The sequence below is a fragment of the Maylandia zebra genome, linkage group LG5 (genome assembly GCF_041146795.1).
Source record: "Maylandia zebra isolate NMK-2024a linkage group LG5, Mzebra_GT3a, whole genome shotgun sequence".
Lineage (NCBI taxonomy): Eukaryota > Metazoa > Chordata > Actinopteri > Cichliformes > Cichlidae > Maylandia > Maylandia zebra.
This window is the reverse complement of record NC_135171.1, coordinates 9,692,873-9,717,290: the sequence shown is the minus strand read 5'-3', so window position 1 is coordinate 9,717,290 and position 24,418 is coordinate 9,692,873. Positions and strand designations below refer to the sequence as shown.

At 41.3% G+C, this 24,418-nt stretch overlaps 1 protein-coding gene across 12 annotated transcripts in view; it reads right to left on the bottom strand.

The window, feature by feature from the left end:
* LOC101479109 (band 4.1-like protein 1) overlaps positions 1–24,418 on the bottom strand; it is a 95,392-nt gene that overhangs the window by 35,181 nt on the left and 35,793 nt on the right. For 11 of the 12 annotated variants that reach the window (XM_023153744.2, XM_023153745.2, XM_076883709.1 and 8 more), the window contains exons 2-4: positions 7,623–7,760; positions 5,547–5,711; positions 1,021–1,125 (exon numbers count right to left, since the gene is read on the bottom strand). In XM_023153744.2, the coding sequence (XP_023009512.2) occupies positions 1,021–1,125; positions 5,547–5,711; positions 7,623–7,661 (309 nt within the window). In that variant the 5' untranslated portion in view covers positions 7,662–7,760. Of the gene's footprint in view, positions 1–1,020; positions 1,126–5,546; positions 5,712–7,622; positions 7,761–13,847; positions 14,023–24,418 lie in introns of those variants that run through there. The other variant, XM_076883708.1, reaches the window with a different exon arrangement.

The window sequence follows — 24,418 nt, the reverse complement described above, 5'->3', positions numbered from 1 at the left end:
ATTTAATGCTGTTAAGACTCCTATGTTAATTGCTAACTATATTTTATAACCCATCCATCTGGATAAAAGGCAACGGCTGCTGTGATTGACAGGTGTTAAGACACCTGCAGCTGTAGCCGATAGCTGTCTGCCATACTTTACCTCTGCTAATTAAACTGGCTGAACTGGACCTCTAGACCCTCTTTGTGATGTTCGTGTCTTTTGTTGCATTTTTAACAGAAATATCTCACAGAAAAATGGTCCCGTGTGGTACAGCCTGTCAAGAAGGTTGTGCTTCAGTTCAGCATTTATTAATCTGCTGCTTAGCATTATTTAGCAGATATGTGTGCAGTTTATGAGTGCAGTCTGCTAATCGATCTTTTTAACTGATTACTGCGTACCTAATACATTTCTAAAAAACCTAGTCAAACAAATCCATGCATGGTTAGACGACCAACACTGAGAACCTTTCTCCTTTATCTAATTTCAAATAAAAAAATACTCAATAAGGTAATTTTATTAGCTAATTAGCCGGTGCGACCTAAAAGTTAAAACTTGCCTTTAGCTATTGCCTGAGAAAAAGCAGAAAGTCATCCTGCTTACTCTTCACCTTGCCATAGTCATAAATGAAAGAAACAGCAAAGTCACTGAAGTCATTTTGATCTAACTTTTCTTTTTAGCTCTTCAATTTTTTCTCAACTGTGCTCTTAGCTGGGGCCCGTGGAGATTTAACTCAACCCATGAAATTATTCTACCTCCGGAGCAGCTCTGCCTCTGAGAAATATTTCTATCACTAAATTTCATATATGCATCTTGCAAAGAGTAGATGAGGCACTTTCATTTCTTCTTCAACTGTACAACTTATTCAAATGTCTTTTGTCCAGGCCCAGACTTTAGCACGGACATTTCCATTTTCCATTCTTCTCTGAATGATGGATAGCGCACCCCAGAGAGTGCCAGCAAAAAACTGGGAGGAATACAGATTGTTTAGCGAGCATTGTTTATGCACTGAGAGGTTACTGTGGTACACAACTCACTGACCTTCTGGCTGTCTGTGTCGGCAAAGGTCAGACCAAAGTAGTCTTTCTCCAGCAAGTTAAGGTGTTCACACACCATGTCCATCAGGGTCTGTCCTTTGGAGTGTTTCTGCAAAGACAAACATACATGACATAAAAGTGTGGAAAAAGGTCAAGAGAGAGAGAAACAGTGCCTGCTACATTTTTGACTATCGTACGTGCATACTCTAAGTGCCTTTTACTGTAATAGTTAGCTTTTAATATGGAAAGAACTGGGTTACTAATACACTATCAGACTTTATTAGGCAGCAGGGCTTTTTAAGGTTCTCTGGACCTAAACACAATTTAATAACTCATTTGGTGCGGTTATACAGTCACTGCGACATGCTGCAGAATACTAGACTTTGCACTACAGGCAGAGATTTGATACTTACTATTGACAGAACTCAAGGTGAATTTTAGTAATATTTCCTGTCACATTAAATAAACAGGCTTCTGTGTGTGTGTGTCCACAAACACACACAAAAGAAAATATTTTCTGTCACACTACTGAAGGCACAGTCAGCCATATTTGGTAGAGATCTATTTATTCTGGTGTATGCAAACTGTAAGCATGGAGTTCAATAAAAATAAATCTGCAGGAGAAATGTAGAAGATTCTGGATCAAAAGCTGCAAAACTGATTAGGCACCAATTTGGGTTAAAGGTCTAGAAGAGCACTCAAAGGAGGAAACACACTGGCTGCAAAGTTCAGTTTTTTGGTTTGTTTGTTTTTTTAATTCAACTATTAAAAAGAATCTTTTATTTTATGTTACATTTATGTTAGTTTATCCCATTAATTTGAACCTCTGAAAATGAAGCACTATGTATAAAAATTGCATTTTACACAAACATTCTGTAAATCCTTTGAATTATAGTTGAAAGTCTGGACTTCAATCACATGCCTGACTTACAGCTCACTGTGGTGATGCACGGAGGCAAAACTACAAAACATCAAAGACTGTAGGGTGCTGTATACTCTTGCCGAATTCTGTCCATCATAACGATTTTGACATTTTCCTTTGAAATCCATACCACTGCATTCCTAAAATAGTGGAACATCTGACTCAAATCCAAAAATGAAAACTTCAAAACCTCATAAATAAAAAAAATCAGGAGGTCAGTTAGCAGGATGCAAAGGAATGATGTTGAATGACTGCCAAAAAAATGCAGACAGTGATGGATGTGACCATATTAATTAGCATATAACTGTGTACGAATATCTTTAAACAAGCAGCGCATATTTCACTGGGCTGGGCTGCATATACGTATTATAAAGGGAATATAATATTAGGAGTACAATTTGTGCATGGGCTTATACTCCATAGTAAATATAGGACAAGAAAAACACTTTATAAGTATGCATACACAGTTTTATCCTTTCACAAGGCCTACTTTAAGAGGTGACAAGATTGAGCGAGGAGTTGCCAGGGAAACTGAAGCAGTTTTTTCCTTGTGCTGTCTGTTTCCTTAATATCTCAAGGGTAGAGTTTGAAAAAGTATTTTTCCTTTTCGTCACAATGAGTGAAGGGAGGTTGGTGGAGGAACACTTGGGAAGTGCTTCTAAGCTCTCATCTTGTCAGTCAGCGAGTCCCCGACAGCAGCGCTGTTTATGTACAACGAGAGCACGCTGCCATCGGAGGCGGCACAAAGAATGAAATAAACAAATCACTGGAGTCTTGGAGTCTTAATAAGCCGTGACTGAAGTGATCCCATCTATTTGCTCTCTGCTCCGGCGCAATTAAACAGCGAAATAAAAATAAAAAATAAAAAAAACACCTCAATAGACGGGGAAATCTTGGATGTCAACTAACCAGCCATTCCACCCAAAATGGCCTCATTCAACACATCAGCATGACCAAGCATGAAGGAAGGGGCTGGGTGAGAGAAGTGGGTAAGGGTGTGGTGTGTCCTTCCCTGTTTGAGGGCCGCAGGGAGGCTCAGAGAATTAATTAACTCGTGAGTACCACCTCCTCCAGTGAGAGCGCTCCCAAGGTGTATCCTGCCTCCTCACAGGTTCCTCATGATTACTCCTGGAAGTATGAGGAAGGTTCAAAAACTTCTATCCTAGCAGGAACAAGCCTGTAGTCCGAGACCGTCGGCAAACTAGACTTTTACAAAACGTGTGTAGGTAGACAAATATCCAGATGTGCACTTACAATACCAAAGCTTTCATAAGCATAATGCTGTTGTCTGTTGAGGTGCGGATAAAACCCAGATGTTTTCACAGTGCTCGGAGAGGTTGGCACCAGAACACCAATGCTGATGGTCTTACTTCACACACTGTTGTAAATGAACAGCCCCCCTCCTCCGTCATCACACCACATACACAAGGTTTCACGCACTTGTGCGTTAGTGTCCTGAGGGTTGCTTCATAATAATATTGTTCTTCTATTTTCTCCTTGACTGCACCGGGTCTCCAATCATGTAATAGGTATATAGATTTCTTTACACCCAGTTAGTAGCCTGTGCTGGGGGCTTTTTATTAAAAAATGCAATGAAATCAGAATTTATTGACACCTTTGGGAATTACTCAGTATAACTGGGCAGCCTCACACTATAATTTTGGTCAATATTGTAACCAAATTATTTAATATGATCATGTAACCATGTGATTCTTGAACTTAAAGACGCTTTTACAGGAGAGTTCAATATATCAGTGCCAGGTGGCTATAAAGAGAGTTTCAGGCTTTATAATAGTTAATATACATGAAAGTTATTTAAACTCAGTAAACAACAAAATGCGGCTGCCTGTTCTGCAGTTTACTATTTTCATTTGCCTTCAGCATACTACTGAACTGTGTCACTGGAGCTTAAAGGGGCATAGGGGGGCATACTAACCACTGGCAACCTGAAACTAAAAACAGCCATAAAAAAATTCCGTTTCTGTTCAAAAACACTGCCTGTAAGCATCACTGCCAAGTAACCATAAGGTGAACATAAAGAGAACAAATAGTAGGATCTGCTGTATCGAGGAATTACTAATGTAAACGAAGAACACGTTCACAGAAACGCCTTTCCACCGTCCTCTTTGCAAAATAAGGAGCGTAAGAATACAGAATTGTAACAAAGGACAGTTTTCTTTGAAATGTGGTGTCTAGATACTTTCTTTGGATCACATTACAGTAACACTGTGAGGAATCCTGGAGTTATTTCTGAGCAGGGAATGTCCTTAAATATGAAACAAATACATGGGGCTGTTTTCTTAAATTTCCACAATATTTCTAGTTCGAAACATCCTGTCTAAGAGTGATGGTGAAAAACTAGCTGAGTCTAAAATCTCCCCGAAAAGCCTTCAGTTGATCCAGATAAAACTGAATTGAACTGAACTGAATTAGACTCTTGGTCGCGAGCGCAGTTATTCCTTCTGTGTCCATGTGCTGTGTTGCCGGTGGTTGCTAGGGTTCGGGGGAAGCAGAAAAGTGATGCGATGTGGTGCAACACTTGTGTCTTTGCAGCAATATCTGCTGTAATGCTATTTAGAATCGCTAAAGGGGCCAAAACTGATCTAATGTCAGTTTCCAAAGCATGTTTACAAGATGTTACAAAAATCTGTTTTACCCCACCCTAGAATATTCTTCACAGTTCAGATTTAAAGTTTTTCCATTAGAAAACAATGGCTGTACAATGGATGGTTATTTTTATTACAGAGATTTTTTGAATTTCTAGGATTTCATTAGTTTGTTGCTAATGAACAGTTTCTGGATGGAGTTTGCTAATCGAGTGTGTCATCCAAATATAGTCAGTCTTAGCTCCAAAATACATCAAATGAAACTCCAGAAACCAATGGCTACATCCATCTGTTGTAACACTGTGCCCGCTAAGCTTTTGTACACACAGGATGGCTCCAGACAGGCTATTCACTTCCTGATTTTTGATGTACATCCACACAGATTTCTTTTGAGTGGGATAAAAAGTTAAAACGTCACATAGCTTGAAATATTGCTGCCCAGTCATCTCCACAGTCAAGTAACTGAATATAACGACATCCTTCACATCCTGAAAAGATATTTTAGCCAAAAAACAGATAGGCCTCCTTTGCCTGAGGTGCATGTTGCTGCTAGTCATAAAACTCCAAGTTCACGTTCAAGTCGACGCCTTGTATTTATAATAGAAATAGACTTACATCTATCGCTTCTGTCCTCACTTATGCATGCATTCAGTTTCCCTTCTCAGCAAGCGGCAAATGCCCTGTTTCACTCTGCAGTGTAATGACGACACATCTCTTGTGTGGAATGAAGACTTTTTTTTGTCTCTGTGTGTATTACAGAAATGTGTAACATTTCTTTGAATTCACCCTCTGGTGAGTTCTCAGCATGGCACCCTCGCTTTTATTCTTTTTGCCCCTTTTATCCGCTTTGTGCAACACTATACAACACACACAACTGCCCACAGAGGGAACCAACAACAAAGGGAAAAACATAATGTTCCCTTTTTCCAACTGTTTGCTCAAAGCACGATAAGCCTAATTCCAGAAAACGTGTAAATGCAAATTGTTTTCCGTCTGGCGTACCTCAGTTTCTCCTTCGAACTCGGAGGAATCCAGTAGGGTCACTTTAAAGGGGGCTGTTTTAAGCCGTTTGGAGCCTTTCTGGGGAGATTTGAGGTTCTTGTTGGGAGACGTCTTTTCAGACATGTCATCGGTTTCTCTGTGTCCATCCATGTGCTTGTTCTGGTCCTTTACATAAAAGAATATACAGAAAATGAAACGACAGATTTAAAAGTCTCAAAAACAGAACAGACACTTGAATCTGTTTAAATGTTTTCACACTTTAAAATGGCAGTTTCACACATACTAAGTCCAATAATGGCAAATACATTATAATATATATCTGCTGTAAATGGGCCTGAGTTTCAGTCATTAAAGTAATCGCTAAACAACAATCTGAAATGAAATACAACCACTCTGCTCTACAAGAAAGAAAGTTATGGCAACATGAAAGAATCTTGTGCTGAAATATGACAAAATAAGTGGATGAAAGCTCTGTCCTGAGAAGACAGCTTGGACAAAAACTATTTTTTAAGTGTGAGAGTTGTATTTTGCAAAAATCTGTGTGAGTTATGAGCTTCGGTGCCAAACTGTCAGAAGACACAAATATATTCAATAAAACAACAAAAACAAAAAATCCATAAACACAAATCATTTTTGCAGACACTTAAACATAAAACAGCTGAGTTATATTTAGATACATTTCAACATCAGTAGTCAGACCTGCATTATACAGTGGTGGCTATAAAAAGGCCTGTGAGCTGGTGACAGTTTCTCACCACACCCACTAAATAGCAACTGCTGCTAGCTAACAAAACCGATAGCCAAAACTTTTCTTCTTCTTTCTTACACTTCTAAGTAGTATATGGCTCGACACGTCACAATGTCTAGTAATGATGTTCACTGGAAAGACTTTAAATCTCGTATACCCCAAATTGCAATATGTCATGTTATGAACATTAGTAACATTTGTTAAGTTAGCATGACTGCCTGAATAGTTTAATTCATATAAATACATTTATCTCTTGTCCACCATTTTGGACATGTGACAATCTTGGTGACAATCTAGGATTAAGCGAATAAGCCCGACCACACAGGCCTAGAGACGGGTATGAAGTGGCTGGAGGAGGTTGATGGCAGTTCCCGGGAAAATGATTACTGCAGCTCCAGTTACACAGGCCTACAGACTTTCAGTCATCTATTGCAACCGTACAGCAGTCGCTTTGCTCACTAGCACATTGCAACAGTTTGCTTTTTTTTTTTTTTTACAGCACATTGTGTTTTGCATCCTGATTGGCTGTAGACCTCCTGTACAGTACAGAATGCGTTCAGTTTGTCAAATTTACATAAATCTTCGTTCGCTAGCAGTGTGACTCTATAGTGCTGTACTGTGTGTCTGTCAGTTTTCTCCCCAACAAACACAACAATGTCAATGAAACATAATACTGGACTTATTTTTCTACAAAGGTGGTTAAACAAGAGAGAAAAATGTGAAAATTTTCATGCCTGTCTGAGAAAAGTGTATAAAGTTTAGTGAGGGGTTTTACAGCTTTAAAACATCTATAACAATTGTAAAAAAATAAAGTTGGCTACTTGGCGGATTTCACCTATCGCAGGTTATTTTTAGAATGTAAGTCCCGCGATAAACGAGGGACCACTGTACTTCCATTCAAACACAGAAATGAGCTAGCAAGCAAAACAATCACGCTGAGATTTTTGGTGCTTCACTTTCTTTATAGTTTCACGCAGCAAGACCCAGCAGCCTCCAGGAACCACTTTCAACCAGTGGAGGAACACACATTTTTCCAAAGCAACTGGTGATTATACACTATCCAGTATGTGTGTATGGCATTACAAGATACAGGAATAGTCTGGCACAGATTAGTCAAGAAGATTAGATAATGGAGTAGACGTAAACAGGTTAATGAAGAACAAAGACTTTGGTTGTGTAGACAACAATTATTTTTCAGATTAACTTTTACTTAGAACAGTTCCAAATTTACTATATAAAAGTTATTATATCATGTTTTTACTGTTTCCACCAACTAGATTTCTGTAGCATTAACAGTAGCCTCGTAGCACTATGAGATCCATGCTCACCTGTTTCGCTATTTTACTGTCAGAGGCTGAGTCCTGCATGTCTGCTGCTTCCCCCTGCTGTCCGGGAGGACTCCTTGTTTGCGTTCTTCACCTCTGACTCGAGGCCTTCGTCTGTCACTTCAGCAAAGTAACACCAACCTGAGAAGAGACAAGAGCATTGCAAATATATAATATCAAGTTTATAATGAAAAATAACTGCGTGCAGGGCTACAATGCTATATCGCCGTCATTAATCGTTCCCCTCTTTAAAAAAGAAAAAGAAAAATTTTAGAAAGTGAAACATTCTAAACACAATTGCATGTATTCCCAAACCATAATGGCGCCTTCATTATAAATTCTAAAAGCTATGCTTTCTTTGTAAAACACCACTTGCAAAGACATAATTCATGCTGCCGTCAAGGGCATTTACTTTAATTATAAAATCCCTCACTGAGCCAGATAGTGATCATCTATTTAAGCAAGGCAAGTTTTGACACTCAGGCGACGAATACCAGAAAAAAGTAAATCAGGTTGTGAGCGCTATAGTCAGTATTTGCTTCAAATACCAGCTGTTAAAGAGAAAAAAAGGGTAACAGTAGGAGATTACTTATCCATCAGCAGCTACGCCTGTAATTCTTCAGTCTGTCTGATTTGAGTGCATATGTGCACAGAAGTTATTAAACCTAATAGTCCGTTGTTCGTCGCATAAAGAAAACATTCTGCCTAATAAATCTAAAAATGCATAGAGAGCAGCAGACGCTTTGTTTCAGTTATGTAGGTTTATTATGTATCATCAGCGATTGAAGTCAAGTGTTAATTTTCCTGGATATTTGTTGGAGCTTGCTGTCTTTAGTTGCAGGGTATAGGTGTGGGTGGATAGAACAATAACCGCAACTGCAGACACACAGCAGAGCAGCCAGTTATATCGGTTTGCAGAGGTGTGTACTGTTAGCACGTCTAAACAGAGGCCCAGAAGATAAACACTTAAGACACTTAAGACACTCTCACAGACACCTCTGCACTAGTTAGAAACCACAGCGTAGAAATGTTGCAGCAGATGCATTGTTGAATTACTATTCTACCAACTTAATGCAACAAGTAAAGGTTCAGTTTATTTAATTGGTTCAGGAATCAGCAGTAAGCATCCATTGCAAAACTGGTAGGTTAGCATTTGCATGGATGCATATTTTTGTGTCAGTTTTATCTAACTAGTGACTAAACAAGGTTTTTTTTAAGTAAAAATCACAATATTTCCTTCCAAACTGTAGTGGAGTAAAGAAATAAAAGTGAAACTAAATAAAAATACAACTACATAAAAACTGTAGTCTTATATATCTTATCTTAGATTAGTTTAGCCTGTTTTAGCTTATTGTAGATTAGCTTAGGATGTGTTCGTTTATCTACATCAGTGGAGAAGTCTGCGTTAAAGGCTTACTTTACACCTACTTTACAACACACAATACTCGCAAATTAAATTTATACAAAAACAGAAGTAGGTGCAAATTTAGGCTGCGAGTTTTCCAGGGTTTATGTGGCATTTCACCTTGCTTTAGCAACATTTCTGAGTCTGGAGTGGTAATTAGTGAGCTTTAGCCTGTTTCTCTCTTTTTCTGGGCTTTGTGCTCAGTTCAGGAAGAAGTTTTCCAGGCTGATATGAAAGAGGTTTTCCCTTAAAATGCCTGCGTGTTCAGGTTATTGTGTAACAGTCACAATATGTGCAGTAAATAGCCAGTGTTATATATGGTATGGAGCAAACATGCATCAACAAAACAGGCTGTCTCGTATAAAATGACTAATGGAGAGGATACATCAAGGACTTCTGTTTGCAATATCCCCCCCCCATCTCCTGGCACCATATTACTTTTTTTTTTTTTTCAGTTTTAAACAAGGAAGCTTTTTGTGACTCAGATTTTGTTTGTAGTACTTAGAAACGCCATCACAGGAGAGGTATTCTGTTCACATTGTAGATTTTCTGTGTAATAATTTATGTTCTTTTCTGAGAAGTCTTGTTTCAGCGCTGAGGCTTCATGTTTAATGTCTCGGAAGCCCACGTGGGTTAGATACATTTACGTGCGAGATGCAAAAATAAAAATGACACTGTGTGCACTGCCTAGTCGTCTGTTAAAAGGGAACAGGCAGCTCTGCCTGCCAACAATGGATTTCTCACTGTATGATTGCTGAACATTAGCGGAGAGCAGCGATTTAAGCATGAAGCTTCTGAAGCCGTGAAACATTTTAGTGCGAATGGCCCAGATACACACTAGTTAAAACTTCCTGCTCCTGCTTTTATTTTTGCAATTTACTGAACAATGAAGAAGCTGCTCATTATTTTTTCAGTCTAGGGGCGAATTAAAACAAAAAAAGATGACCCAGGAACACGTTCTTCCTTAACCTTTGATCAAAAGAAGGCAGTGTAGATAATGTGCATAGCAGGAAAAATGCTTGCGTTATACAGAAGTCCCCTGAAGGCCTGTGCTGTATATAATCCATACTGTATATGACCCTGGAGGTCTCTATGCCCCACAAGCAGCAAATCACATCAAAATAATGCACCTGAGGATTGTAGGCAATCACAGCCAGCATGGGCAGCACAACCGGTTCACACTGGTTCAGAGGAAAAGACAGTCCCCTCCCGACTCCCAACCAGAGGTCTTGACATACACGCACGTGTTTAAAGGAGTGTGAACCCCTCCTCTCACTCCTCCTCCTCCTCCTGGTCTGCAGCTCTATCACAACTGCACCATTACTTACAATCACAGCAAATTGACAGAAATGAATTCTCCTCCTTGGGGACAAAAGTGAAGCGTGGACTGGTATGTCTGCTCAGGGCCTCATTTCCTCCTCGCTGTCTGATCCAGCTGAGTACTGAGCTATGAGGTGCCAAATCAATTTTCTGTCACTGGCTGGATCGTGGGTATGACTGCCAAGTAAACTTCCCCGAGTGAAGAGGTAAAGCTCAGGTATCGCATTCTGACGGAGGAGGAAGCACAACACCGGCGTCCTCCCCTGGTCCAATTCAGTCAAGCCGAAAACACCGAGCCTCTCCCCTGCGTGCTTTACAGCTGCGCGCTTTCTCATTCTGTCCAAGAGAAACAGAAGCTGACGTGCCTCCCCCACCACCACCACCATCACCGTTTAAGATCCATCTGGGCTACATGACACGGTGCATTCATCTACAGCCGTTTCTGTGAATATATCTGTCTCAGTTGTGCTGTGTTCACAGCAACAAATTACCTGAGAGCAGCTCCGCTCTAACAGTGTCTGTTCACGGCTGTGGACATTTTTCACTCTCACTTCAAACACGTTAGCAAGCCCACAGCCAAGCGTGACACATTTTATAACCATACTCAGATCGATAGCTACTGTTGCTTTTGAAGGGATATCTTCGATTCACGCCAGCCGATAATGAGAAAGCCTGTCGAGGACGCGCGTTCAAGCAGGTAACACGTAAGAGAGAATACAAATCACACGATCCGGAGCGGGCTCGGCGCTCGATGGGGTCTCTTATTGAGACATCTCTTGAAATCAGATTAATTACCAAATTAACGCAGATTGATGTCACAGAGCGAGGCAGTCAAGCTCTGCAAAGGCATTAATTTCCTGCAACAGACTATTACCCACAACGGCCTCGATCACCGCTCTCAGCGAGACCTCTGCGGAGGAGAAGAAAGAATCTGAGAGGGCAGAATGTGCTGCATGCTTCCTTTGTTGTACGCTGGGTGCAGTTTACTGACAAGGTCTGCCTTTGATATCTGCCATCAGTAATAATAATTCATTACAGGGAGCGGTGTATTGTTTCCTCAGAGGGTTATGACACGCTACTTTTCCCTAACAAGTGCAGCCTTTCCCTCGTGTTTCTTCTGCCTCTTTCTCTTCACTCTCATCAGAGCTGAGCTTTCATCTAAGCTAGCCAAGTGGAGGGAAAACGAGGGAGGGAGCACGCACGTCTGTGGAAGACTACTGGCTCGGCTCTGAGATGCAGTTGCCATGGTAACGGCATAGAGCGCCTCTCTTTTTTTTTTCTTTCTTTCTTTCATGCCCGCTCTCCTCTGTTTCTCCAAAGAGGAGTGACAGAGAAACAGCAAGACCGAGCGAACGAGGAGGGAAAGATGAGGCGGCTAGAAAGACGGGCGGATGGGGGTGGAGAGGTTGGGAACGAGGATAAACGGAAAAGAAAAGAAATTACAAGAGGCAGGAAATAAGCTGATGTGGCACCGCAACTCAGAGGAAATGTCAAGCAGCCTTTCCTCTGATTTTGCGTCGGACGAGCTGCACACAGGGACTGACATTGAGGCTCCAGGCCACCTCCTGCTAACCTCCTTCTACTACATGCTGAGCAATGAGAACCCTGTGCTCACCACTCTTTGCTAATCCCATTGTACAATCCACCACTCTGGATTGTACAATAGGTGATCTTAATCTCATTTACCATTAGCAATGCTTCAGAGTAATCAAAGAGCACCGGAGAGTAAAAGAAGTGAACAGAATAGCTGCTGCAAAGGGCTGTATGCTAGATGTAGGATAAATGCAGCCAAGTGAAAGAGTCCAAAGAGTCCTACTGTTTGATGATGAAGCAACAGCAGTGATATGTGGTATAAAATGTAGATAAAAGAGATATCTTGGGTTCCTGGTACACGGCGCCTTCGCTCAGCCCTGCTTCAGGGCTGATGTTCAAGTACAGTAAAAACAAGTCGAAGAAGCGACTGTGAAACATTCCAGCAGCAACAGTTCTCTGAATATTTTGCATATCAAAGTTATGTGACTCATATTCATATTCACAATGGGCATTTTGACTTCGGCAACACTGCATTTTGGGATTGTTTGCAGTAGCAATGCACACACCATACACAAGGCATTTAAGTGTGAGTGTTAGAATACAATATGTTGCCAGTGATAATAGCGGGAGTCACTATGAAGCAATTCTGTGATGTTATACACATTGGAAACAATCATCTACAATACAGCACAATATCTGTGCACCTGAAGATGAAAAAAATATCAATAAGAGGGCTACAGAGCATGAATTATATATTTATTCCCCACACTGTGCTGTCAGTGTCTGTGTACTATCACAACTGTTTTACCTGAACGCTGTTTCAAATCAGTTATTTAGCTCTCTGATTTGACTTTTACTTGCAGGTTCATTCATTTCTATTTTCATTTATGAAGTAGCCACTCTAAGTGCAATTAGATGGGAGAGTTGTTTAGAGGCGATGCACGTTTTCATGAAAATATCAAAATTTGCAGCTAATGTGTTGATAAATTTATACAAATTGAGCCCGGTTCTTCCAGTGTGTAACTCACCCATTTGGATTTTGGTAACTGACAGATGTGGCGACACAGGCAGTTGCTCATAATTGTCTGCTAGGCCACACCTCAGCCAATACAAATGTGAACTGTACAACATCGTTATGGTAAAGTCAAGAGACCAAAACTGAAAAATGCTGTAAAATCCTGCATCTTTCCCCTAGCACGAAACTTTTTAATACTGGCCACACGTTAAACTTTTTTTGCAGAGTTGAAAGATAAAATGTGGTCCATGCATTTTCTATCCTCACTCTAAGGTCACTGGGCATCTGCTACTGTGCCGGGCAATAGGCTACCTCATCAAGTTGTCAGCAACTCTGGCTCTTCCTCCCAAAAAGCAGCAGTGCTGCTGCTAGCATGTCTCGGCCCCACTGATCTGAGGCGCACAGCTACGTGTCAGAGGCAGTTCATAAAGTCGATCCGACCGAGAAGGAAGAGAGACTCAAGGACGCTGCCCTCACTCGCTCTAATGATATTCTCTTCCTAAACAGCAATGTCGTCGGGGCACCTCTTGTAGCTGGAGTGCCCTCTCATTACTCATGAAGTAATCATGGGTGATCATCAACCAAAGTACAATAACAAGATGAGGCTTCGCCAGACAGACAGCACAACAACAACAATAACAACAGCAGCATGAAGCTCCACATTCCTACAGTGTGTCTGGAATCACCACAGAGGAAGACAGGCTGTGTTTTCCTTAGTGCACGCCTAGCAGGAGTGTCGCTCTCCAGACTAAATATGTGAATCAAGATACGAGCTCACCAAGAGATAAGTATCAGCACACAAAGTTGCAGATAGAGAGCAGAGTTATGGAGAGGGCCAGAAGTTGAGGTTAGTATAAATTGCTGCAGAGACATCCTTCTGTCACAGCGTATCTAATGTGAGATGACCTTTCTGATGCTGGGCCGGAGACTACTGGAGTATGCACGAGGACCTTACCTCTGATGGATCAGTCTCTGTGGGTGCCCAGAAGATGCTCGCAGCGGGGGCTACAAATGCAGCGTTTTTTCCTCCTCCCTTGCACTTCTTCCCTCGTTCCCCACGCTCACAGCTGATATTGTGATAAACAAGCGAACGCAATGCAACTAAAGTGAAACCTAGCAGGCTGAGAGCATGCTAATGAGAGTTTAAAACAGGGAAATGAGGACATGGGCGTGGGAACACATGGGCGGTCGAAGAGGCATCATCACGAACCTCGAGGGCAGGGAGACACATGATAGCAAGACGAAGCTTGTCGGCTCGTCGGTGCGCTGTCAAAGCTGTGCAAAAACCTAACTCACTGATCGGTGCTTCTTGAAGGGCAGAGGCCTTTAATGCTGCGTCTTTTTTACATATTTCCTTGGGTCTCCTGAGAGTGTCAGACAATAATAGCCAAAGTCGCTTCCAAAAGAAGTCCTCCAGCAATGTTTGTTTCTTCACACTGCCCACTTTGTGTGTGAATATCTGTTATTTCCCAGCTAAAGTTCATAAATGTAACTAACTTAATTTTATCAGGTAATAGCAAAAGAGAAAAAGTGCAGTTTGTTCCACTTTTGTCCCAACAGATGCATAAAACATGTACAAGCGGCAATTAAATGCAGCCATTTTAGATGTGAGGCTATGTGCTTCTGTTGTTGTGTGAAAAAGAAAAAGAAAAGGCGCTATCACATTGTCAAAGGCCATATGTGTAATTGTCTCCACAGGAAGCCTCCAATGTGCTACAGTTAATGAGAGACTGTCACAATGGTTGCACTTCCCAAACCAGATTCTCAACCACTGTAATCTCTGAACAGGAAAATTATTTCCTATTGCTTAGAATCACAATTGCAGCTGTTGGGTTTGTTTGGCTCTTGGAGAAGTGCTGATGACAGCAAACAGCAAACAAGTCCGTGCAGTTCAGAGAGTCACTTTGAAGGAATCTATGCTCACTAGCATTTGTACTGTTTAATGTTGCAGGGTTAAAGGAAACTAGGGCACAAACGAGGGTAAACATTGTTAAGATGCTGACAGCATTAACACATCAGTTGTTAGCTTTGTAGTTTACACTGGCATGCGTCAGTTTTTAAGTTCAAGCCTGTAACACAAGGTACATGTGCAACCTTCTCACTCGAATCTCAAACAAGCTGCTGTTTGTGCTCCGCGGTTTTGCGATCACGCTGTCAACAAATCCACATCTCCGCTAACAATTTCAAACTGCTCTCGTCTGATGACCCAAATGGCTTCAAGTTTTGCCTCCACACAGCACACAAACTCGGTCAATCATTTTGCTTTTCCCTTTGAAGAAATGCACAAACACACTTACCCCCACACGCCGGCGTTCTCTCACTTTCTCTTTGATTTGCCCTTTCTGCGTTAAATCTGCTAAATTACTTTTCTACGTATGTATTCAACTCATGTTTATATGGCTTTTCATTCATTTTTACATGCTTACAGTTATTCTTGCCTTCAGTAAAATTTCAATAGCAGTTGTGGCAATGCACAAATAATGCTGATTCACTGAGTGACCAAACTCTCCATGTGTCTGGTGCTGCTGTAGCTTTATAGAAATTGGTTTTTTTAGCCAATTAGGGCAGCAAACGAGCTCTCAACAAGATACTAAAGGTGCTCTAAAGGTGATGTGGGTAGCTGCTTCCATGTCAAGGTGACATGCGGTTCAGTATGTCATCCCGTATGTTGGTTCAGTTGATGTTAAAGGTGTGCCTAGGTTCAGTATGTCATCCTTTTACCTCTGTTTTGTTCTACCACTTCGGTGGCTAACTTCTCCATTTTGCTAACTAGCAAGCAACTTGTTAACTTGTAAAATTACAGCATTACTGAGTTTATTTAACAATTTCCTACAGAGAAAAGTAACAACTTTCAACTTTTCAATACTGAAATACTTTAAAATTCTTCATTCATTCAACATGACTGCACACCAGTGAACAAAGCAAGGTCCATAAAGACATGGATTGAGTAGTTTGGTGTAGAAGAACTTGACTGGCCTGCACAGACTCCTGACCAACAGAACGCATTTTGGATGAATTAGAGCAGAGACTGTGAGCCAGGCCTTCTCGTCCAACATAAGTGCTTGGCCTCACAAATGCACCTCTGGAATAATGGTCAAAAATTCCCATAAATGCATTCCTAAACCTTGTGGAAAACCTTGCCAGAAGAGTTGAAGCTGTTATAGCTGGAAAACCTATGGATTAAGAATAGGATGTGAGCCATATTTATATGTGTGCGAAGGCAATTCAGTTCAATTCAATCTTATTTATACAGCGCCAAATCACAACAATAGTTGTCTCAAGGCGCTTTATATTGTAAGGTAGACCCTACAGCGATACATAACGAGAAAACCCGACAATCATATGACCCCCTATGAGCAAGCACTTGGCGACAGTGGGAAGGAAAAACTCCCTTCGAACCGGTGAAAACCTCCGGCAGAACCAGGCTCAGGGAGGGGCGGGGCCATCTGCTGTGACTGGTTGGGGAGAGAGAAGGAAGACAGGATAAAAGACATGCTGTGGAAGGCATGGCAGAGAAAATAGTGTATATACAAAGTAAAAATTTTAGTGCAAAGAAAATCTGTGTTTTATCTAGGAAAACACCAGGTCAAGGCATGAAGGTTTTATTGTTTGTGGTGTGTAAAATGTTACAGATAAATTACCAAATGTTTCAACTAAGACGTACTGGTGTCAAGTTGAAGATACTGGCATTGGTTCTCTACCATTGTCTGTTTTGGTAAGATAAGTGGTATTTGTTGACTTTAACGATGCTTTTTCTCATAGAAAACAGACGTTTGTGGAGGCTGGAAATGAATGAGGACTGGTTAGTTAACCAGCGAAGTAGAGCATTACAAGGTCAAACCAGAATAGTGAAAAATGAATATTCCAGCAGGGTTTGCCACTATACTTTAAAATTAGTGTCATTTGGGAAATGGTTGCCAAAGTGCAGCTTAATTTAATGCCACAGCATTCAGTTCAGACTTGGTATCATTATTTCCTGAAACATGTTTTTCAGTTTATCTCAAACTCATGCCATTTCTCTGTGAGTAATGTTTTAATAAAGCCATTTATTTAATGGACAAGAACTGAGCGTCTGAAAGATAACGGCAGAAAAATGAAACCAGTAATTCTACATATTCTTTATCTGAAAAGGGCTAAAGAAAAATGTTTCAGTTCTATCTGTCCTCGATAAAGAGAATTCACATAACAATGATGATTTTTTAATTTAAAGTATTAGTGAGACGTTACAAAAAGCTCTCCTTAGATATTTCAGCCTATAACAGTGAGATAAATAAGTCTGTTGTGAAATTCATCCCTTCCAACCAGGAAGTTGTGAGTCGTGCCTCATGATCCCGGTATAAGCACCGATACAATACCCGCCTTTGTTTCCTGCAGTGTTAGCCCGACTGGCACAAGGCTCAGATTAGTTTTCTTTTTTAATGGAAAACTGATCTGCAGACAGGGTTTCTTTAAAACCGAGCACCCAGTGAAGAGGAGTGTGTCTCAGCACAGTCCATTTTTAATGTAAAAAAAGGGCGCGCTTTCATCTTTTGTGGCCCTTTCTTCATGAACTTTTGATGTATCCAAAGTCAATCCGAGTCCCACTTATTCTCAATCAAAAATACGACTTACACGTTCAGGAGGATTTCAGCGCTATGCCACACAAACGTGACAACGAAGCCTTGTGTCAGCTGGCATATATTATGCTAATGGTCACGCTCAAGTGCATATTGCAAATGCATGTCCTTGTAAGAGAGTTCATCGGAAAGAGCAGCACTCTGTTGGAATAACTCCAGAGAACACAACACAGCCAAGACTCGGTTATCTGGATACTAAGGACACAACTAGCTGCCTCCTAACACTGAGCTGCCGTTTGCACACAGCAGTGCCCTCCAAGATGATTTTTCCAATTTCCTTTCACCCTTACAAGTCATAGCAAATGCCATAAATCAACAGGAAACGCCGGGTGTCAGGAACCCCTTACAGCATGACTCATCTCTTCACAGGTCGCCTTGAGTTATAGTCCCAATCTTTTTTTTACTGTATCTGAACTGTACTCAGGGGATCAACATGGATCAGCCAGCAGCACACAGGAGGAATTGTTGGGATTCCCCTTTGGGAGGATGCCTGGAGCTAATTTGTTTTGCAATCCCATTACATTTGTGATCAGAATTCCTGGAATTTGCAGGGACTACTCCACATGCAAGGACACTGAACAGTTGAATTTGCTTCATGCCGACCTTTCTAAAATGAATGAAATACTGCAAGACGCAGTGATTCACAGCATCGAGGAAACTATTTCACCTTTGTTGCATTAAACAGAAAGATAAAAGCTGCTATTTTCATCTCCAGAACACTTCTACGTGGAACTTCCATGAATGTTAATGGAAACATAAAAACCTCATCAGAACAACACTGCAGTGTGGTCCACCGGGAACAATTCAGAAGACTTAAGAGATTTGCTGGCCTCTGTGCTATTTTGGCACAAATGGACCCTCCGCCTAGCCCCCAGTGGCACCGCTCTCTGCCAGCTGAATGCATCCTCCTGCTGCAGCTGCTGCTGCCCGGCTAGCTCCGGCAGCCCTCAGTTGCTGCTGGCTAATGGACTGCTTACAGTGTGAGGGGGAGAGGGGGCAGAGCGGCTGTGGGGCATTGGATCAACATGGTGCAGGTGCAGACCATCACCACACAAAGAAGGCTGGAGTGCACGACTCAGTTTGTGAGTGTTTGTTTGCTTGCCTTCATCGCCAGTCCTTCTATGCACACACACACACACACACGCTGGGCATGAGCTTTTCCATCATTCGAGATGAGTGGCACACACTCCAAAATGTTTTGGATACAGACCAATTCACATTTTCCATGCCAGGGAAAATGTGAATTGGCAGAGGTCATAGCTGTCTCAAGCTCCTCCACATGGATGCAAAATGCCGCAGGAGAGGACACACGGGGAAAGAGGGGGAGCAAGACAACCTGTGCAGCACACATGTAGCCAATCGCTTAAGCCAGTGGTGTAAAGGTGACCGTGCTTGTGCCTGCTTTTGCAATGAAGGCCCCTCAGGTTTGTTACGACCTCCTCGAGACGCTGAGAAACAAAGAACTGTTTTTTTTAATGTTCTCGCTTATTTTTCCATCATTTCTTTCTTCTTTTTGTTCTTTCATTCATTCAGTATTTTTTAATTATACTCACAATGTGTGCGCTTTTTGTCTGTTTTCTCCCGGTCTTTCTATTCGTGGTCTAACGCTCTGCTATTGCTCTGCTGTCATTAAAGAGGCTAAATAAATCAGTTATTATTATCCCCAACAGTTTCACAAAACACTATGGCAATAGAGACTGCAGCATCACCCACCGTCCCCATCATGGCCCATTTCAAGCTTGGTCCCTAGCGCCCGACGGAGAAGGTGGCACCATGCCACACCATATGGTATTCTATGTGGCGGAGTGCAGCACTCTGCGGGAGAGCTGAGCTGTTAAAGCACGAATGCTGTCCACTGGACTAATTAACGTCTCTGTGATCTGGGAGGTTTAACACAAGACACCCTTCACCCAGCATTACCTTTGCCAGGGCCTTTCAGCCGAGCAATACGCAACTATCTTTACACGTAGAACAGATGGCAGCTCATGATCTTGACTGTAGATGAAGGAGGCATGTTAGAGTAACATTTTATCACTCTGTCTCTCTCTCTGTCTCTCGTTCTGCCTCTCCCCAGTGCCCTTTGTGATCTGATAGGCCTGGAATAATAAGCAGTTAGCGCGTTATCCACTAGCAGCTCCGTTGCAGTGCGGAGATAAAGCCGCACAGATCTCAGCAGGTGTGACCCCGCAGCAGAGCCTGGTAATAACAGCGGAAACTTTCACAGTGACACGTAATTATCATAAGAAAGGAGCTTTTAAAAAACAGAATCATCAAAAGATCGACTTCAGAAATTAGCTTCAGCATGTTTAATGTTAACATTAAGGTGGTGCTGATAAAGCGCTCACTGTGTTGCCAAAACACACATAGATACAGTAAAGGATATGAATTTTAGTTCACATGGCTTCTATTATGAATTAAGCCAAGACAAAAAATCTGTTCGGCAGAAAGCAGAGCGCACAATCTTTTTCTTTTCCTATTTTTTGTCGTTATTACAGGTAAAAATTAAATGAATCAATCTGTTAGACTTGATTATTAATCTGAATTTAAACGGCAACATTTGGACAGCAAATTCTGCAGATGGGTCAGATGTACATAAGAGCCTTTTGCACGTCTTCCAGGTACAGATGTGACACATTTGATGAGGTGATTTTTCACAGAAATCAAAATGTCAGCACACAAAAGATACGACCGGAGAGTCACGCTCAATCAGTCGAGTAAAAATACGGATTAAGAAACAATGTACCAAAAACAATATCAAAACAGTTTATAAAAGCAAGCAAACAGGAGACGGGGAGTTGCGGCAGGTGTTGATTAAAATGAAGCTTGAGCACGATGCTCAGCGAACTGTGAGATCACTACAGGCTATGACTGCGCTCTGAAGATAAGAACTTTGCAGCATGCACTGAGCTACATTTAGTCAAGCATCAGTCGGATCAACAGCATCTCCACCCTCCACCTGCTCGGCTGGGTTCCCAGCTGTGGTGGTTCTTATGCTGATATCCTCTCGTCTGAAAATATTTTTACATTATTTATTACCAGCATTTTTCTCCAATAGCCATTGATTGTATCTGCAAGTAGCAATTTCCTCTTTAGAAATGTATTATTGTTGGGCATGGATGGAAAATGAGTCAACAAACCCGATTTGATGGTAATAGTAAAAATAAAAAAATAACAATAATAAACTTTATATTTTAAGCCATACAGAGTAGCTAGCTCCACTAGAACGACAGCATGAATCAACCTTTAACAGGACTACATAAACTACATAAAGATACATGCTAGTAATCAAATCTATCAAATTTATGAGAGAACATTCAGTTTTACTTACTAAACCTAAAAATCAGAATGTGAATGAAGAAGGACTTTTGTGTTTCAAGTAAACAAAACCACGTCATGGTTTTGTTGGAAAGAGGGATCAAATGCCAGACGCAGAGATAAGCAAAGTAAACAATAAAAAGTGAGACTTTATCCAAGAGCAAACAAAAAAACAACAACCACAAAGTCCAATGGTTGAAAGCAAGGCAAAAAAGGAGCATGAGGAGGACAAGGGAGACGAACAGACTGTCTGATAGGGAAAGGTACCAACCACCACACAGGTGGAAACAGAAGCAAAACGTAAAACAATAAGAAGACAGATGAGAACACTAACCTCTGAAATAAAACAGAAAGTAAACTGCTGTCTGAACTGTCTGTGCTATTCTTACTGATGTTTTTACACCCACAGTTTTATCTGTGTGGACCTTATGCTGACCACCCAAGCTAGCTAGCTTAACAGTGGCGCAGCTAGCTCAACAGCTGCAAGCTAATTTATGTTAAACGCTTAATTCCTACATATTAACATTAAGTTATTAAACAAATTAGTTTTACAGACTAACTGTAACAAAAAAACAGACAATTGTTAAGCCTTAACTTCTTCACACTTCCAGGTCACCAGTTTGCCATACTGACTTAAGGTCACAGTCTGTTTGTGTCTGTTTAGCCACATGCTAAACAGACACATTTTCTGAAATTAGAAGGTGTTACATTTCAGTCTCTTACATTTTGGCGTTAATTTTGCTCTCTGGCTCTCTTCATGCTTTAAGTGGGAGATGAACTCCCCCATCTCTCTGTATCACCCACTGTGTCTACACAGAAGTAGCAAGAGCTACACCTACACACTCCGCATGTGCCTTCCGTTTGCCTTATAGTCTGCAGCGCTGCATTAATTGAATGCAAATGCAAGAGCACTAAACTGCCCCCCAGCAGGCTGGATGTAACCCTCTGCAACATACTGCTGCTTCTTGATATTAAAAGTGCTCATGCAGTTGAAACAAGGGTGTGAAGTAGCCACAGGAAATGTAAGGCCATCCACCCTTGCTCATGCAAAGTGGGGGGTGTGGTGATTTGGAGCCACAAGGACCAGTCCAACACAGAAAGACTGCCTACCATACAAGCTCACACCCACTCCTATGGCCAATTCCCAACATTTAGAATAATGGGGGTTGTTTTTGGCCCGTGGGAGGAAACTGCCTGTGAGACGACAGTACCTTCATCTGGATCACTTGTAAGTTGCAATGACTATTAGCTGACATTGTCATTTTAAAACCATGCGGAGGTTGGTTGCACTGTATGCAGACACACCAGTTTCTCCTCTGCCCTATTTATGACGCAGTGGTGGCTTAAGGAGTGCCTGATGTGGCATGTTACCGTGGTAACCTGGGGGCAATGCAAAATCAACCTGACCTCACATATGTCTGTAAGACCTTTGTGTTTACTCCTGTATGAACAGCTATAAAATACAAAACTGGCCAGCAGAGAGAGAACTGTATTATAACATAATGGGGAATTTCTCCCTACATCTGTCTGCGTGTTAGAGGTACATTTTTGATCTGTGCCTCTTGAAAAAAAGATATACTATTACACAAGGGAAACTATTTTGGAAGCATATGGAATTAAAAGGGAAGTTTAACCAGTGTTCTATGCAAATTATGCATGCATTTGAGTAAAAGGATATAGCATAGTGAGCTTAAAACCGATGCAAAGTAAAGCATAAGTTATTATGCACTGCCTGCAAACTGCAAATCCCAGTGAAACGTGAAGCAGCTGCCCACCCAATCATCTGCAGAGCCACCCATATCGGTAAAGAGAAGAGGAATATGAATTCTTCAGTGGCATATGGTTTTTCACTAATGATGCATACAACGGAATTTGTCCCAGTAAGAACCAGCAGTTGCGGCGACATCCCTGCGCGCGCGGGTGTCGCTCTTGTGTTTGTTTGCTCTCTGTGGTATGAGATTTGCCACCACACACGCTTCGCCACCATCGATCTGTCCTCCTCAAAGTGTCCTCTGCTGCTTGGCCTTAGAAAGTGACAAACAGAGCAGGTTTTGGGCTGCCTGCAGCCCTGTTCAACATCTGTGGCACAATCTGCCAGCAGGCAGGGAGCGCGGGTGGAGGGGAGACTTTATACCACAAGGTTAACATAAACAGTGAAGTCAGAGGACAGGAGACACAAGCCAGGGGCAGTTTGATGCAGCAGTATCACTTTTTTATATGACAAGTGTTAAATGATCTGTGGGGGATTGTTTTATGTTAAATTACATTTTAAGGTGCATTTTCACACCAAACGATGAAATACTATACTCATTTCCAGCTGCATCGTTTTATTCTAGGACTAGAGCATAAGCCACAGTTTGATATGGTCCATATTTATCTTATACTGTGCTCCTCAAATCAACTTGCTGTTTTACTTCTTCACCCCCCCTTAAGCCAGCTTTCTTTCAATTGGCTACATGTCATAAACTGACTGTTTGAAAAAAAAGTGGGAGGGGCTTCAGTTCTCACAAAATGTCTTTAATGGTATCCGGTCTTTAAGTCTGACGTCATTAGCCGTGTCTGGCCCCAAACTCCGCTGCAGGTCCCAAAGTCAAACGATCACTGTGGCATCACTCAGAGTTAAAAACTGTCTAAATTCTTTCATGTGTCATAAAATGATCTGTGTGGCTGCTCTACCAGGTGTAACAATTAAGTTTAACATCCAGGGATCCATGAGAAACAGGATTTATGAAATTTAACAGAGTTAGAAGTTAGCAGGAAGTTAGCTCGCTAGTTTCCATCTAAATATAATATACCATGTTCAGACTGAGGAATTTCTAAAACAAATTAAAACATTCAGCTCTGCTATCACTTCCAACATAAATGAAGACAGGAAAGTAAACAGCAGTGACATCTGTAGGGTTACTGAAGTTGGGCTAGCTGGTATATAACAATGCGCTACGTGGTGGCTAGCGATACAGCTATGTTAGCATAACATAAACACAGTAAAGCTAGAGGATGAACGCCAACTTTATTTCACTCGATAAAAGTTGACGTGAGGCTTCCTGAGGGTTAGGGATAAATGTAATCGCATGGCAGGATGCTGTAAACGGATCAAACTTCAGTCAGGAGAACAACTGAGATAATCCATCCAAAATACGAGGTTAGTCATTACTGCATGGGCTGGGCTGTAGTTACATAGTAAGGTTTTAAAAACTGAGCTTTAAAATTAATAGTGGTAATAAAAACTGAGAGAGGCCAAAAGTGACTTTTATAGGGACTTGTTGAGATTAAATAGAACAAGTTACAAAGCAATAAAACATGTTAAAAACACAACAGCCTTAATAAACACAGAGTTGCTTAGAGCAGGGTTCATAAGTCACTTAAAGACCGGATATAAAAGCAGTAAGGGATGAAAAAAAACCTGCTATATGAAGCCAGAGGTTTCAGCTGAACTGAAAATTTCAAACTTTAAACATGTATATTATGAGCATCCATCATTGGAACAATAAGAAGGTAAAACCAGAATAGATCTTGGAAACCATGTCCAAGTGATCTAAGTGATCATCGATAACCGTAACCCTAGCCTGTTCTCCTTGTTTCTATACCATAGGGT